Source organism: Quercus lobata, chromosome 4, assembly GCF_001633185.2.
Source record: "Quercus lobata isolate SW786 chromosome 4, ValleyOak3.0 Primary Assembly, whole genome shotgun sequence".
NCBI lineage: Eukaryota > Viridiplantae > Streptophyta > Magnoliopsida > Fagales > Fagaceae > Quercus > Quercus lobata.
Window position 1 is genome coordinate 2,792,558 of NC_044907.1, and position 15,138 is coordinate 2,807,695.

The window sequence follows — 15,138 nt, forward strand, 5'->3', positions numbered from 1 at the left end:
ATCTGACTACCTTTGTCCAAGCAGACATTTCCTCCTTCAAACAAGTAGTCCAAATGCTCACTGAATCCTCTAAGACTGCAACCCCCACGCAACCCACCCATGGCAAACCCACGCAACCCATGACAAACCCAAACAAAATCTAAACAAGATGCTATTGTATAGATGCCACGACAACCCCAGGCCATGGTGTGGTGGTTATGGGGTTTTGAGTTTGAAGAGAGGAGGGCAGAATGAGAGAGAGAAGGAAGATAGAGAAAAGAAAAGAAAAGAAATAATGAGAGAGAGAGGAGAGAGAAAGTATGAGAGAGACGATTAAAAATTAATTTTTAAAAATACCATTATGCTACAGTAGCATCTTATAAATAAGATGCTACTGTAGCACAATTGTAAAAAATTTTACAATTCCGAATGTTTACAAGTCCGAATGTTGGTGAATTTTGGCCTTTAATGGTATATCATCCCAAGATATAGGATATGCTAGGCGGGCTGCGGATGCTTTAAGAGTATTGTAGGGGTAAAGTCCCAAGACCCTACAATGGGCCTTGGGCCCCATATAAAATTCGACCACGTTCGAGGAGAAGGTGTGGGTACCCAAAAGGCTCCAGACGCAATTCTTATGGGCCCAAAATTATTTAAAAGGTGGTTCGAGGAGAAATGTCTCCTCGAATGTACCAAATATGGCTTAAACATGCACTCCGCCAGCTATAAGGATCCACTACAACGAGTATTAGTAACAGGGATGAGTCCCGCAATCCTGTAAGAGGGAAGAAAGTGTAGGATACCAAGGGAGAGGCTACAACTGCCACATTAAATGCATGACAGCTACTTTTCTGGCCGCATTAATGTGGAGAGGACTTACGAACAGTGTTACCTTAGTTACCGCAACTCATAGAAAGATGGGGGAGATGTCCGATGGGACGAGCACTCAAGTGAAGGTCCAAATGATTAACAAGTGTAAGGTCCTAATGATTTCAAAAGGGCTATATAAGAGAGGGGAGTCCCCATGAAGAAAGGGACGAAAAAAAAAGGGGGAACTTAGAACAAAAGAACAGAGTGAGAACCATAACTTTTGAGTAGGGACAGAGATACATCTCCCACGTCTCCTCGAACCGAATATCTAATGGACATAAAGGAGATTTTTCTTACTTTTAATTGTTGTATGGCCTAATGTTAACTAGTATGTACTTCGTTAGAGCCTAGTTCTGTAACCCACTCTCTATAAATTCATTGTTTCGGGCTCCTTGGGCCTGAACCCCATACCTGTTGGGCTTGGATCCCAAATTGAGGACCCACAAGTATACTATCTTAAAAAGGCATTATACTATATACTATATAAAGTATAATAGTATATAGTATAAATTGGGAATATATTTAGATGGATTTTTTTAATATTAATTAAATAATATTTATTTGATTTTCTATATTAAATTTTTTTAGTTAAAACCCCTTTCTTATTACATTTCGAGATATAAAATTTCTAATTAATTTTTTGTATTTTACAATCCGTTTATTTTGATGTAAAATATTTGTAGAAGTAAAATATTTTTAGGAAAATATTTTTCATTTTATAGTGTTTGGTTGTGTACATGAAAATGATGTGTCAAATATTTAACAACAATTTCATCACACAAAGATCATAATGCCACACATAACTAAAACCCCCCCAAAAAAAAAAAAAAAAATCTAGATTTGAATATCATAATCCCTAACTCATATCAAACAACCAAAATCAAAATCATCAAAGAAATAAATGAATCTCACACAACCAAATCAACACCAAAAAACCATATTGTTCTTCCCAAAATGGGAGCTTTTAGAAATCGTTGGTTGATGTCAAAATGACCAACTAGCACATGAAATAAACCCCATTCCATAGATGTTGACAATGATGGTAATCTACCCATTATCACCACTATTGTTTACTCTATTGATGTTGGGTTCCATTCTCGGTGTGTGGCAGTGGCGACTCTAGGAATTTTTTCCAGGGTGTTCCTTAAGAAGTATAATTTTTCCTAGTAGAGGCTCCAAAAATTTTTTCCAAATGCATTGTTGTTTAGTTGTTTCATTAATTTGTTTGTCTTTTATAAACCATAATTTGTTATATTGTTTTTTCATTAATTATAAAATTATTAATTGTTATTTAGCCTAATATAATTTAATTTATTTGTCTTTTATAATGTATTGGTTAATTAAATTATTAATTATTGTTTATTAGTTGCTTTCCCCAATTAATTATTGGTTAATTAATATCCCAAACAAACAAAATTAATTAGTTCAACTAATTACTATGGTTGTTTGATACTTGGAATATCACACTATTACTTAAAAAAAAAAAAGTCAATAAATTGTGCAGCACAAAAATTTATAGGCCATATAACTAAGTCCAAGTGTAAAAAAGAGTGATTCATTATATATTTTATGACCATTAGTTGAACTAATCAACTAGCACATAGCACATAGCACACAGCCATATTTATTAATTATTAGTTGCACACTTGCACTAGCACTAGTACAAGCACACATAACACTTGCACTACCCTGCCCCAATGCCCCATGGTCCCAATCACAAGACTAGAGCCAATCAGATAAAGCCAATTTATTATATCTCACCAAACGACACCAACACCAACACTAACACTAAAAGACAATTAATAATCTCACCAACACCTTACACCATCAGTCCATCACCAACACCGGATAATTTAGCCAAAAAAAAAAAAAAAACACCAACACCAGATAAAGCCAAAAACAAGGTAAATATTAATAAATAGAAACTGAGATGAAGAGAGAGAGATTAAGAGACTGAGAAGTTTGAGATGAAGAGAGAGAGACTGAGATAGAGATGAAATACCTTGAGGTTGAGGGAGCAAGGAGGCCTGAGGCTGAGGGGCGACGCTGTCGGGACTCGGGCAGCACGTCGAGGAGAGGAAGACTGATCCAATCTCCGATCTCTTTCTCCGATCCGTTGGTTCTGGCGTTCTGCCATTCTGGAGCTCAGTATATTGGGTTTATGGGTTAGGTTTTTTTCTTTAGAATTTAGGTTAGGATTCTATCTTTCTTTGAAGCACTGTCCATTGGTTTCTGAGAATCTGATCAGTATATTGGGATTTTTTTTTTTTTTTTTTTGAGAATCTTTGGGTTTGCTACTGTAATATGTTGGGTTTGCTTTACCTTGGGTTTTTTTTTTTTTGGGCTTTTTTTTTTTGGTTGCTTGAAAGTAGAACAAATAATTTTTTTTTGTTTATTTGAGGGTTCCTAATTTTGATTGAGGGTGTTCCTATTTTTTAAAGGGTAAAAAAATAAAAAAAATTTAATTATTATATAAATTTTTTTAAAAATTTAGTTCAGGGTGTTCTTGGGAACACCCTGGGACCAACGTGGCGTCGCCACTGGTGTGTGGAGGTTAAAAGAGCACAAAAGACAATTCCTTTTGGTTAAAAGCTGAAGAAAATGATGAGCAATCGGTCTCATTAATACTTCAAATAACTGATTGAAATGATAAGTATATTTCTAACATAGATATTAGATCTCAGAGTCAATGATGGGTGGGAGAGAGGGATTAGAGGTGGCTGGGCTATGGAGAGGAAACTGAGAGGGAGAGAGAGCGTGGGAGGGTGAGAGCTGATAGGTATTGTGATCTGGGTTTTCGGCCGTTAGATGCAGTGGCAATGGCTTGAACCGAAAGAGCTTGAACCAAGAGACATCCAACGGTTTGAGAAGACAAATCCACGGGCTCTAACGGGTTTGAGAGAGAGAAAACTTGTTTTAAAAAAAATTATTTGTTTTTGGGGCAAATTACAAATACAACTAAATTTATTTTTTTTGGGCAAATTTCAACTAAATTTTATTTGTATTTTTTTTTTGGAATTATTTCGGTTTAAATCAAAATTCTTCAGTTTTTTTTTTATTATTATTTAAGAGAAACTAGAATTATTTTAGTATTTGAATTATTTGTTTTTGTTTTTGATACATTAAAATTTTTTGTTTTATTTTATATTAATTTATATGCTGACGTGACAATTTTTAAATGTCGAATAATTTTTTAAATTATTATTTTAATAGCTACATTAGCATTTATTGTGTCAATAGTACACTTTGTTTGTCACGTAGGATTGTTAGTGGGTTGACGACAAGGACCAAAATGAGAATGATTTTCTATTTCTAGGGTCTAAGGAGGCGCAAAATCAATTTAAGAACCAAAATGAGAATTAGCCCAAAATATAGGGACCAAATGTGTATTTTTGCCATAATTTTATAATAAAAAATTACAAATTAAATTTATGGTGAGACCCACAATTTATATGAGAGAGGGAAAGTACATATATGGTACTCACGAAGTATTCAATAATTTTCCTAGATTTTGTTTTACTTTGTGACAATTAGTGCTGTCTTTATTTAACTTCAATTGAAATGATGCTTCTTTTTTGTTTTATTGAAAGTCATATGCAATTTGAAGAGCCAAGGATAAATGTTATGTTAATGGAAAATTGTATTGATGTAGGATGTAACTACAAATTTTTTTTTTTTTTTTTTGGCTCAATGGCAATTAGTGTTGCCCCTGTATAACTTCAAGTGAGTTGATGCTTCCTTATTTTCTTTGTTGAAGTCATCTATAATTTCTGGAGCCAAGGATAATATTAATATTTTATGAAAAATTGCATTGATGTAATATACATACATACATATATATATATATATATATATCTATCAATGCAATATACATACATACATACATACATATATATATATATATATATATAAGAGCAAGCTGAGTGTATCATTTATTGTTGCTAAGCTCCTATTACACCACCTCATTGCCACATCATTAGTCACGAAATTAATATTATCTTTTTTTACAAAAATATATAAAGTGATTATTGATTTTACACATTCATATTGGGCAGTTTTAAAACTACATATAACTTTTTCTCTACATATTTATCTAGTTTAATTTAAATGTTTAAAACTAAATAATGAAAAATCAAAAACCAAAAACAATGTTTATACATATCTATACTATTTATATGATAATGAAAATTTTGTAATAAATTTTATAAAACTCTTTATGCACCACATCTTTAGCAACCCTCTTTTTTTTTTTTTTTTTTTGGTAATATTTACTTTGTTCAACTTTTTACCTTCTTCAACCATTGTCTATTAATTAGTTCAATCTTTCATCCCTTCCAGTTATTGTCTTTTTAAAATTTTAATTTGATTCTCTTCATAGATTTTTAAATATTTTTCCGTAATATATTTTTAAATTCTGTAGTTTCACTTTATTCAACCTTTCATCTACTTCCACCCTCTTCCATCTTAATTTTCATACAAATTTCTTTTCACTTCATTTCCACCTCTCTTCCCTATTCCTTCCAAGTTGTCCACAACCAAAAAGCTCAACACTCTCTCTCTTTCTCCAATTTTGTTTCTCTTTTGGTGGATTTATTTATTTATTTATTGTTTCAACCACTTTTTTCTACTAATGGTTTTTTTTTTTTTTGATTTAATTGTCACATTACATTTGTTTATCTTTTTGGTAAATTTATATAGACTTTTGTGCATATTTAGGTATTTTGGCATTCCAACTCTCGATCACAAGTTCTTTTTCTTTATCCCATTGGTCTGATTTGATTTGAGTTAATAATTAGTTTTTTTTTTTTTTTTTTTTTTTTTTTTTTTGCGAGGTATAGTAAGAAATATATCTTTTGCCACAAATACCAAGTCTTACATTCCAGGAACAAATACCAAAAAAATGTACCACACATAAGGGCCATTTTTGCCATCATGGACCTTCATTCCAAGTGATGCAAATATGTCACCAATTATTTAAGGATTGCCCTTATGGTTATCAAACATAGTAGTCAAGACCTGAAAGAAATTTTTTTTTAAAAAAAGGTGTGAATTTTCATTTATAGATGCACTTTATTATAATCATGTTCAAAGTAGGAAGGATAACTATTAAATTCCTAGAGAATTTCATGTAGTGAAGAGAAGTAACTTTAGTGACCAATTTTGGTAGTAATTTTTTTTCAAAAATATTCAAAGAATATCATATGCTAAGTTGTAGCTTAGTTTTAATTGAAGCTGATTCATCATCGGGAACTATATAAAATAAATTAAGGATCATTAGCTGTAGTAACTGTTTGGGCTGCTTACCTTCAATGGAAAGGTGTGCCAATTCTCCATCTTGAGCAAGACTTTACACACCATTGAGATAGGCACAAACAATGTGTTTACTGGAAATTTGTTATGTGTAGAAAAGCTCATTGGAAACCACATTCCAACCAAGATATGAAGCCAGAAAATTTTGAGGACGACGAACTTTCAATGGCAACTTGTATTTGTGAATGACCCAAGTATTTATCATAATATGATTAAGGTTCATGTCAAATATAGCAATTTTATTAACCATAATGTAACTCATGCAAGTGACAACATCTTTGGCTCTAGGAATTTCAAAGATTGCTCTTGGTCAATTGTCCTTTCGTAATTGGTATGGCATATAAAATAAAGGTACTGGGACAAAATAGAGCTATTGAAAAATATTTGTCTTATATAGCCATTGACACATTAGAGCTGCCAAGTAGGAATTTAAGTTTATGTTTCCATATTGGTTTTTTTTGGGTGAAATTACAATTTTAGTTCATACATTGGGGTTATAGTTAGTTTGGTTTCTTCATTTTAGTAACAATCAATTTAGTCTTTACTATTTTCAATTTGTAGTTAATTTAGTCTCTACTAGAAACTTATTAACGAAAAATGTTGATGTGGCAAACAAATGACAAGTTGGCACACTTAAAACTTACGTGGTGATTAAAAAAAAACCTACCACAGCATATGAGTAGAAAACAAAAACAAAAACAAAAAACACAAAAATCAATTTCTTTCTAAACAAACACTTGGTCCATTTGGTTGGGGGATGAAAAAATGGGAGGGGACCAATGATTTTAACCAAAAAAAAAATGGTTGGGGTGTGAAAAAATCAATGAAAAGCGTGGAGAGCACCTCGGTGGTATATTTGAAACCCTTTGAAGTAATTTATTCAAGATTGAGGGTATGACTAAATGTATGTAAAATACTATAAGAGAGGAGGTTGATTTTCTTGGTTTTTTTAGTCTTACTCTTTACATTTTTCTCACTTTGTCTTTGCCAATGCACATGTCAATCCCACTATGCCACACTGCACTGCACACCTTTGCCCATGCTGCTACCCACACCCGCAACCAACTACTACCAAACAGCTCAGGTATGGAGGAAGAAAATGAATAAAAAAAAAAAAATGCAATTGTTTAAGCTGCAATGCCAGTTATGTTTGGATGACTAGTGTAGCTTGCATGAATTTTTGTTATTAGGTTGCAAGTCCAATGTGGGTCAATTAATTGGGCTTTCTTGGCATATTTTGGCTGGACTAGCCTATTGAGTAGTCCAATGCAAATGCTCTTACCAGTACTTCTATGTTATAGCATCCAATCCACAGTCAGAGTCTACTACACGAATTTACACTGCAAGCAGCATAATGTTTATTGAACTCATATATGTAAATGAAATGATCCGCATTAAGAAAAAAATGACACAATTTTTTTACATTTTTTTTATAATAAACAATATACAGTTTGACAAATAGGGTAAATTTTGACATATTGGGCCACAAGTATAAATTGTTTGGGTTGTTTTTCTTAGAGATCCAAATGGCAGAAATGCCAAAAAGGTTATATATGTATAATGCATTGGGTGCAAACAACACCCTCTTTGCCATTTTAGCATGAAATTTGCTTATACTGATTGGTGCTCTGGTAGTATCATTTATTTATTTATTTATTGCTAAGTGAATAAAAGAGATAGGGAGATAAATTCTACAAACATGAGCCCAAACACAGTTGGGGGTTAAGCCCAAACCACCTAAAAATAAGTTAATAAAAGACTAATGACTATTTTTATTTTTATTTTTAATTTGTAAGTAGGATGCCTTAAAAAAGTAAATCGGTGTACATAAACTTAGTTACTTTTTCATCAATGAAGCAAGACAGTAAACATCACCATGCAGCTGCAGGTACTCCCAACAAAATCAAACTGACTCCTATTAAAACCTTGAACAGTTGAAAATGATTTGGGTATAAATATAACAATGAATCAAGCAAGAAATTCTATTCCAAAAATATCTTTACTCTAAAATTGGATCTTATTTACATTGACAAAACTCTGGAACCAAATCTAAATTATATCCCAATTTGACAAGCAAAATAGATGACCTGTCAAACCTTTCTCAATAACCATTTCCTTGCTGCAAATTTTGTGGCCATTCTCTCATCTTCTAAGAGTTCAAAAACCCTTCAAAAAGAGCTTCTCATCTATTTCAGGAACAATTTGAAATGTTGTATCAATACATTCTATTCAATTGTACTCTTTGCCATATTCAAATGTGATGAGAGGTTCACTGTAATTCTGTAATGGGAGATGAGTTACACGTGGCAACTATTTCATCTAAAAGCTTTTTAAAAAGAAGGCACGTCAACCACAGTTTTTCTCATTATTGTTTTATTTCATTCTCTTTCTCGTTTTTAAGTTCCAACGTCACCTTCTTCTTCTTCTCTCTCCCCAGTATCACCACCGACATTATAGAGGCAGAAGCACCAGTTTTTTTTTTTTTTAAATCAACAATGAAGAACTGCACATTGCTAACATAGATTTTAGGCAATACCCATTATCATCTTATTGAGAAGAACAATTGAAAAGATTTCACAAACCCACCATATTAGCCATACTGAAATCATGCGAGAAGGTAATGAAAGAAAATTTTCCAAAACAAAGATTTAAGACTTCTTTCTTGGCCATAAACATCACCTTTTGAACCACAAAACAAACAGATCCCCACCCTTTTTCAGATCACCGTCCACCTCCTCAGGTCAAAAGCATCGGCTTTGGGTGGGGGTGTTGCGGTTCTGGGTTTGGGTTTGGGTTCCAGATCGACGGCAGCGCGGGTGACAATGGTAGAGATTTGGGCTGTCTGGTGGCGGTGGTAGGTGGTTTAGGATTTCCGTTTGGCTAAAATGGTGGGTTTTGGGTTTTCAGTTTCTGCTGTGAAATTTTTTCAGTTTGGCTCAAGAGATGATGGTGAAGTTGCAGATTTGTTTGGCGATGGTGATGAAGATATGGTGGTGATGTTGCAGAGCGAAGAGGAGAGGCAAGAGAGATTAAAAAATTACAGAAATTTTTTAGTCTTTTGTTAAGACTCAGGGCTAGAAGTATGGTAAAGCCAAAAATATAACTTGAATAATTGCAAGGAGCAGGCAAATGAAGGGTTAGAACTTAGACGTAACAGGGCTGAATTAATAGTATACTTGAAAGTTTAAACGTTAGAGGAATAAGGAGTAATAGATGAGGTGTAATAAGTTGAGAAAAAAAAAAAAAAAAGGTTAACTGAAATAAAGGAGTTATAGAAGGTGCCACATATATATAATATATATATATATTTATTTATTTATTTATTGATGTCACATTATTTAATAAAATATTATATTGTTAGATCTAAAAAAATAAAATCCCAATTATCATACAAAATGTCATAAGGAGTAAAATTTTTCTAAATAATAATAACTAATTAAGAAGATATTAATTTAAGGTATTCAAAAGTTCACATTGGACACATGTGCAATACGGATATTGCAAATTGTTGAAGTATTCATGCTTTCGCTAGTCAACAAATGAAAAATTACTCGGTAGTCTTTAGTTAGACGTTTTCCAAACAATATATTATTATTATTTTATTAAAATATCTTTGACCATGACAAATGACTGTTGTTCTTAGAATTTCTCAAAAAAAAAAAAAAAAACAGTGGTTCTTAGAAAAGCGAGTTTAAACCTATTAGACGTTTTCTTCTATATAAAGGTTGCCCTGGGTTCTTTCTAACTCATAAGCCCATTTGCCATAAACATTGCAGCAATGGCTACTTCAACACTTCCTCATTTTTGTTGTCTCTTGCTTTTGCTTCTTCCTCTCCTTCCCACTGTTTTCAGCTACACCGGAGAAGACTGTAACATAAAGCTGGACAAACCTTTAGTTGCAGGGCAAAACAGTAATCCAATCACGTCGAGGTCAAAAGAATTTGCCTTCGGATTCCATCCTCTTGAAAGTGAGAAAGAAAATCAGTTCTTGCTTGCAGTTTGGTTTTATAAAACAAAAGACCCAACCATAGTTTGGTCTGCAAATGGCAATAAACCAGCACCACAAGGTTCAAAACTGACGCAGAACAGCAACAACGAGTTTGTTCTCAATGACCTTGGAACCAATGAGTTATGGAAGGCTCCAAGGAATGGTTCCAAATCCAGTTGTGTGGGTTTGCTGGACAATGGGAACTTGGTGATTTTAGATAAGCAGAATAATTCTGTATGGGAAAGCTTCAAAGAGCCTACTGATACAATCTTGCCTGGTCAAATATTGTACATGGATACCGCACTCAGGTCTCGTCAATCTGATACAAATCATTCGGATGGGCGCTTCCAGCTTTCTGTACAGCTTGATGGCAATTTGGTGCTTTATTCTCTGACAAAATCTCTGTCATCTGAACCCCTTCAGAAGGCTTATTTTGCCACCGGCACACTGAACTGGGAATCACAGTTGAACTTTACTGAGGACGGATACATGTACATCAAAGACGCAAACGAATCAAACAGAGTACACAACCTTACCAAGGAATATCCAGGCTCAAAAGAAGATTTCTGCTACTTGGCTAGGATTGATCATGACGGAGGTTTCAGACTATACAGACACTTCAAAGAGGACACCACAAATGATGAGTCTGTGACCTGTTCTTCTTCTTCATCATGGACTGTAGTGAAAAGCATTCCTGATGATATTTGTAGTGTACTTTCTGGTGACACTATTGGAGGTGGGTTCTGTGGGCCCAACAGCATTTGTAGTACCTTTGACGGTTCAAGAGGGACGGCATTTTGCTCATGTCCTCCTGGATTTTCCTCCGTGGACCAATCCTACAATTGGTCAGGGTGTGTACCAAACTTTGCACTGCCTAGCTGCGACAACAATGGATGGGAAGTAAATAAAGAGCATGTAGAATTTGTAAAGCTTGAAAACATGGATTGGCCATCCTCGGATTACGACTTTCTTCAGGGACCTGGTGTTTCCGAGGAAAGCTGTATTCAACATTGCCTAGATGATTGCTTGTGTGTTGCAGCAGTTTATGATCAAGGCAAGACATGTATGAAGAAGCAGTATCCTTTGTCCAATGGAAGAAAAAGCCCAAATATTACTAGCATAGCTCTCATCAAGGTACCTAAATATACAGGTATAGAAAAGAAAGGCCAGTCTCTGATAGTTGTCTTGGCAGTACTCCTTGGCAGCTCTGCATTTCTCAATATCATTTTCTTCCTAGCTAGTTCTGTGGCCATTATCTACTTGTACCATAAAAAGCTAAATTTGCCACGGAATATTGATAGCACATTTGCAACAAATGTGAGAAGTTATACATATAAAGAGCTTGAAGAAGCAACTAGGGGCTTCAAGCAAATATTGGGTAAAGGTGCTTTCGGAACTGTTTATAAAGGGGTCCTTGCGTCAGATTCTAAAAGATTTGTTGCAGTCAAGAAATTAGATAAAATGGTAGAAGAAGGTGAGAAGGAATTCAAAACAGAAGTGAGTGTGATTGGTCAGACTCATCACAAGAATTTAGTTCAGTTGCGTGGTTATTGTGACGAGGGGCAACACCGACTTCTGGTATATGAATATATGAGTAATGGCTCTCTAGCCACCTTTCTCTTTGGGATATCAAGGCCTCATTGGGACCAAAGAGTGCAGATTGCTTTTGGAATATCAAGAGGCCTCATGTACTTACATGAAGAGTGCAGCACTCAAATCATACACTGTGACATAAAGCCTCAAAACATACTCTTAGATGAATGCTTTACTCCAAGGATTGCTGATTTTGGATTAGCAAAGCTTTTGTTGGCAGAGCAATCTCGAGCAGCTCGCACAGGAATAAGAGGAACAATTGGGTACTTTGCACCTGAATGGTTTAGGAAAGGATCCATTTCAGTTAAGGTTGATGTTTATAGTTTTGGTGTGATGTTACTTGAGATCATTTGTTGCAAGTCCAGTGTTACATTTGCATTGGGAGACGAGGAAGCATTGATAGATTGGGCTTATGAATGCTACAAAGATAAAAGATTAGAAAAGTTGATAGAAAATGATGAGGAGGCAAAGAATGACATGAAGAGGCTAGAAAGACTTGTGATTGTGGCGATTTGGTGTATTCATGAAAATCCTTCACAGAGACCCTCCATGATAAAGGTCACACAAATGCTTGAGGGAGTTATTGAAGTTTCTGTACCCCCACGCCCTTCATTGTTTACTTCCTTGTCTTCAAAAAAATAGTTCACCTTGATATTGGACAATAAATTCAAATATAATCTTTATCATTTCCATACAATGGTGTAGTAATTAAGTGAACATAGGTATCAAGTTAATAACAAAAAAGCTTTATCCTCATATTTAATCTCAACTTCAAAATTTTGCAAATCTGCTAGTATTTTGTTATGATCATTCAACTCGTTAGATAGACAAATACTTGCACAATAATGAAAACGGAAGAGTTTTTTCTTCAAAAGAATTGGATCTCCATACTCTTGGCCATGTGCCCTGTTCTCCAATTTTTTTTTCATAGCTTGTTATCATTTGTCTACCTTATATAATAAATATTTTGGATCCTTGGCAAAACAAAAACGGATGGTGGTGCAAGCTTATCTATTAATCTTCTCCTAGTCTCCATCTAGCTACCTCAGCTTGAGAGTGCTAGAAAGGAGTTATAAAGTAAAATCAATGTTTTCGTTCAATCATTTGAACTTCTATTTCAACAACTTCTCAATTCAGTTAAGTTAAAGGTGTTCCCATCCCGCATCTGCCGAATGAATCTGAGACAACAACCTAGCACAAAGGCACTCTCAAAATTTTAAACCTCAAATACACCAAAAAATACAAAAAATAAAACAAAAAAAAAAAGTCTTTCAAAAATCACAAAGAATAGTAAAATTTACACTCTAATTGCCGCCACCTACCTTTGACAAAACTGCACAAAAAGTATCCCTTGAAAAGTTGACCAATTTTTCATAAAAAATTTCATAACACGCATTCTGACTGGGTCACCACAATTCAAAAATAAAAGCCTTGGTTGGGTGTGAAAATTTCAGTATAAAAGTCATGTCTAACTAAAATTGGTAATTTTGTGGTGCTGTGCTGCAGAGAACTCAAAGACCGAAACTGCTAACAATTATGGACTAACTGATTCATTTATAGGCCAGAAATACTAATTCATGTATAAAGTCAATAAACCGTGTGGAATTGACATGAACTCATGATTCTAGAACTCAGCTAAAATGAATAAGTCTAGCTTTCGGCAGTTTTGCTCATGAAAATAGTAAATGCCAATAAGTCGTATACTATGTTATTTGGATACGACAATACATTGGGTGAGGCTTCCGTAAATGCTTACGTGTATTGGACAGAACACCTGGTCAACATGTTGTCATTTTAGGATACATGTCGTTTTCGAGTCGCCTCTAGCACACAAGAGCACTTGAATGCAAGCCAAACACCAATACATCGAGGGTTAATTACTTGCACTTTCTCTGTAATCAACTAATAATGGGATACTTTGAAACATTCACAAGAGTTGTCTTATACTAATTAGAGTACATACATCTAGTTCGGCCCCTCAATACTCCCTAAACTTTAAAACTAAGCAATGATTCTTTGATTTATTGGCAATATGCATATTACCCCGCTGTTACTGGATTTTGTCAAGTTCAAAAATTTTTAAGAAATTTTTAATTTTCTTATCAAAAATTGTGTTCAACTCAAAAAAAAAAATCATGAATACCTTAAAAGGGGGAAAAAGTATCCCCCCTCTCTCTCTCTTCATTGCCCATGGGAATGGGTTGTGGGTGGCACAAGATGGTATGGGGGTTTCGATGGGGAAAGAGTCTTTGAAGCATGGTCAAATTGTGGGTCAATTCATTGAGGGCTGAAAAGTTTATGGTTATGGATCTAATGGTAGTGACAAAGTTTATGGTTAGCTCTGAGTAAAGAATTTTAACAAATTACAGGATATTTTTTTGCTTTCATGAAAGGATGATTTTTGGGATTGTTGTCATATTTTTTCTGATTATTCTTCCTCTTCAGGAATTGAGATGATGATTCTAATATTTTTCAGTTATTCTCTCTTTAAATTAAGAAATTGGGGTTTTTTTTTTTTCTTTTTTTTTTCCTATAAAAATAACAATTTAGGTACTCGATCTAGATCTAGATAATCCTTGATAATTTTTTTACCCTATTTAATCTTTATGGAAAAATTAGTCTTTTAATATAAACGATGGGTTTAATGGAGATTTTAATATGCACAATGGGTAGGGCCAGGTTAGGTTTGTGCCGAATCTGGACTTGACTTGACATCATTGGGTGGGGGAGATTTTAACTCGCAACCGACCCGAATGAAGTTTCGGATCAACCAGGTTAGGTTGTATTTGTTTTGGGTGTGTATCAGTTGGTTTTGGATTTGCCAATCTTGCTAAATTTTGGCAGAAATCTGGCCGAATGTAATGAGATCTGGTCGATATTCCTTTAGATTTATGGAGATCTGGTCGAGATTTGGCTAGATTTGTCGAAATTTGGCCTAAATCACCTAATATTAGCGGAGTTAAAGTCAGGCTTACCAAAGTTTTGGCCAAAACTCACGATTTCTGATAGGGAAAGAACAAGTCTTTGGGTAGGTCGGGTCCTACCCAAACAACCAACCTGCCACTCAAACTAACAACATCAGGTCCTGGTGTCGGCAACCCACGGCCGACCGAACCACCGCTTGGATCGGGCAGTTAACGGGTGGAGATCGTCGAGTCCAGGCAGGTGGTGGATAGTCCTAATTGTCAATCATGACCTCTTCCAAACCCTGTGGACTTGAAAGCTTTATGCACTAGGTATGACTTTTAAAAATATATATATATATCTATTCTTGAAAATCTATGATATGGTATTATATGAATACATTGATTACACTTACTTAAAGTAAATAAATAATTAAGTACCCATCCTAATTTTCAATTCAAAATATAAATTGGTGGATTAAGATTCTCTTCACT

The 15,138-nt window shown here is 34.4% G+C and overlaps 1 protein-coding gene across 1 annotated transcript; it reads left to right on the forward strand.

Moving 5' to 3' along the window:
- The first annotated feature begins 9,044 nt into the window (after positions 1 to 9,044).
- Positions 9,045 to 12,382, forward strand: LOC115983558 (G-type lectin S-receptor-like serine/threonine-protein kinase LECRK3). Its single transcript, XM_031106265.1, has 2 exons — positions 9,045 to 9,178; positions 10,012 to 12,382. The coding sequence occupies exons 1-2, from the start codon at positions 9,045 to 9,047 to the stop codon at positions 12,380 to 12,382; spliced, it is 2,505 nt and encodes an 834-aa protein (XP_030962125.1).
- The last annotated feature ends 2,756 nt before the right edge of the window (positions 12,383 to 15,138 follow it).

Excerpts from the sequence above, each read along its gene's own strand:
- LOC115983558 (XM_031106265.1), top strand. The coding sequence starts at position 9,045 with ATGGTGGGTTTTGGGTTTTCAGTTTCTGCTGTGAAATTTTTTCAGTTT. Across the intron at positions 9,179-10,011 it reads TTGCAGAGCGAAGAGGAGAG|CTACACCGGAGAAGACTGTA; the intron begins GCAAGAGAGATT and ends CACTGTTTTCAG.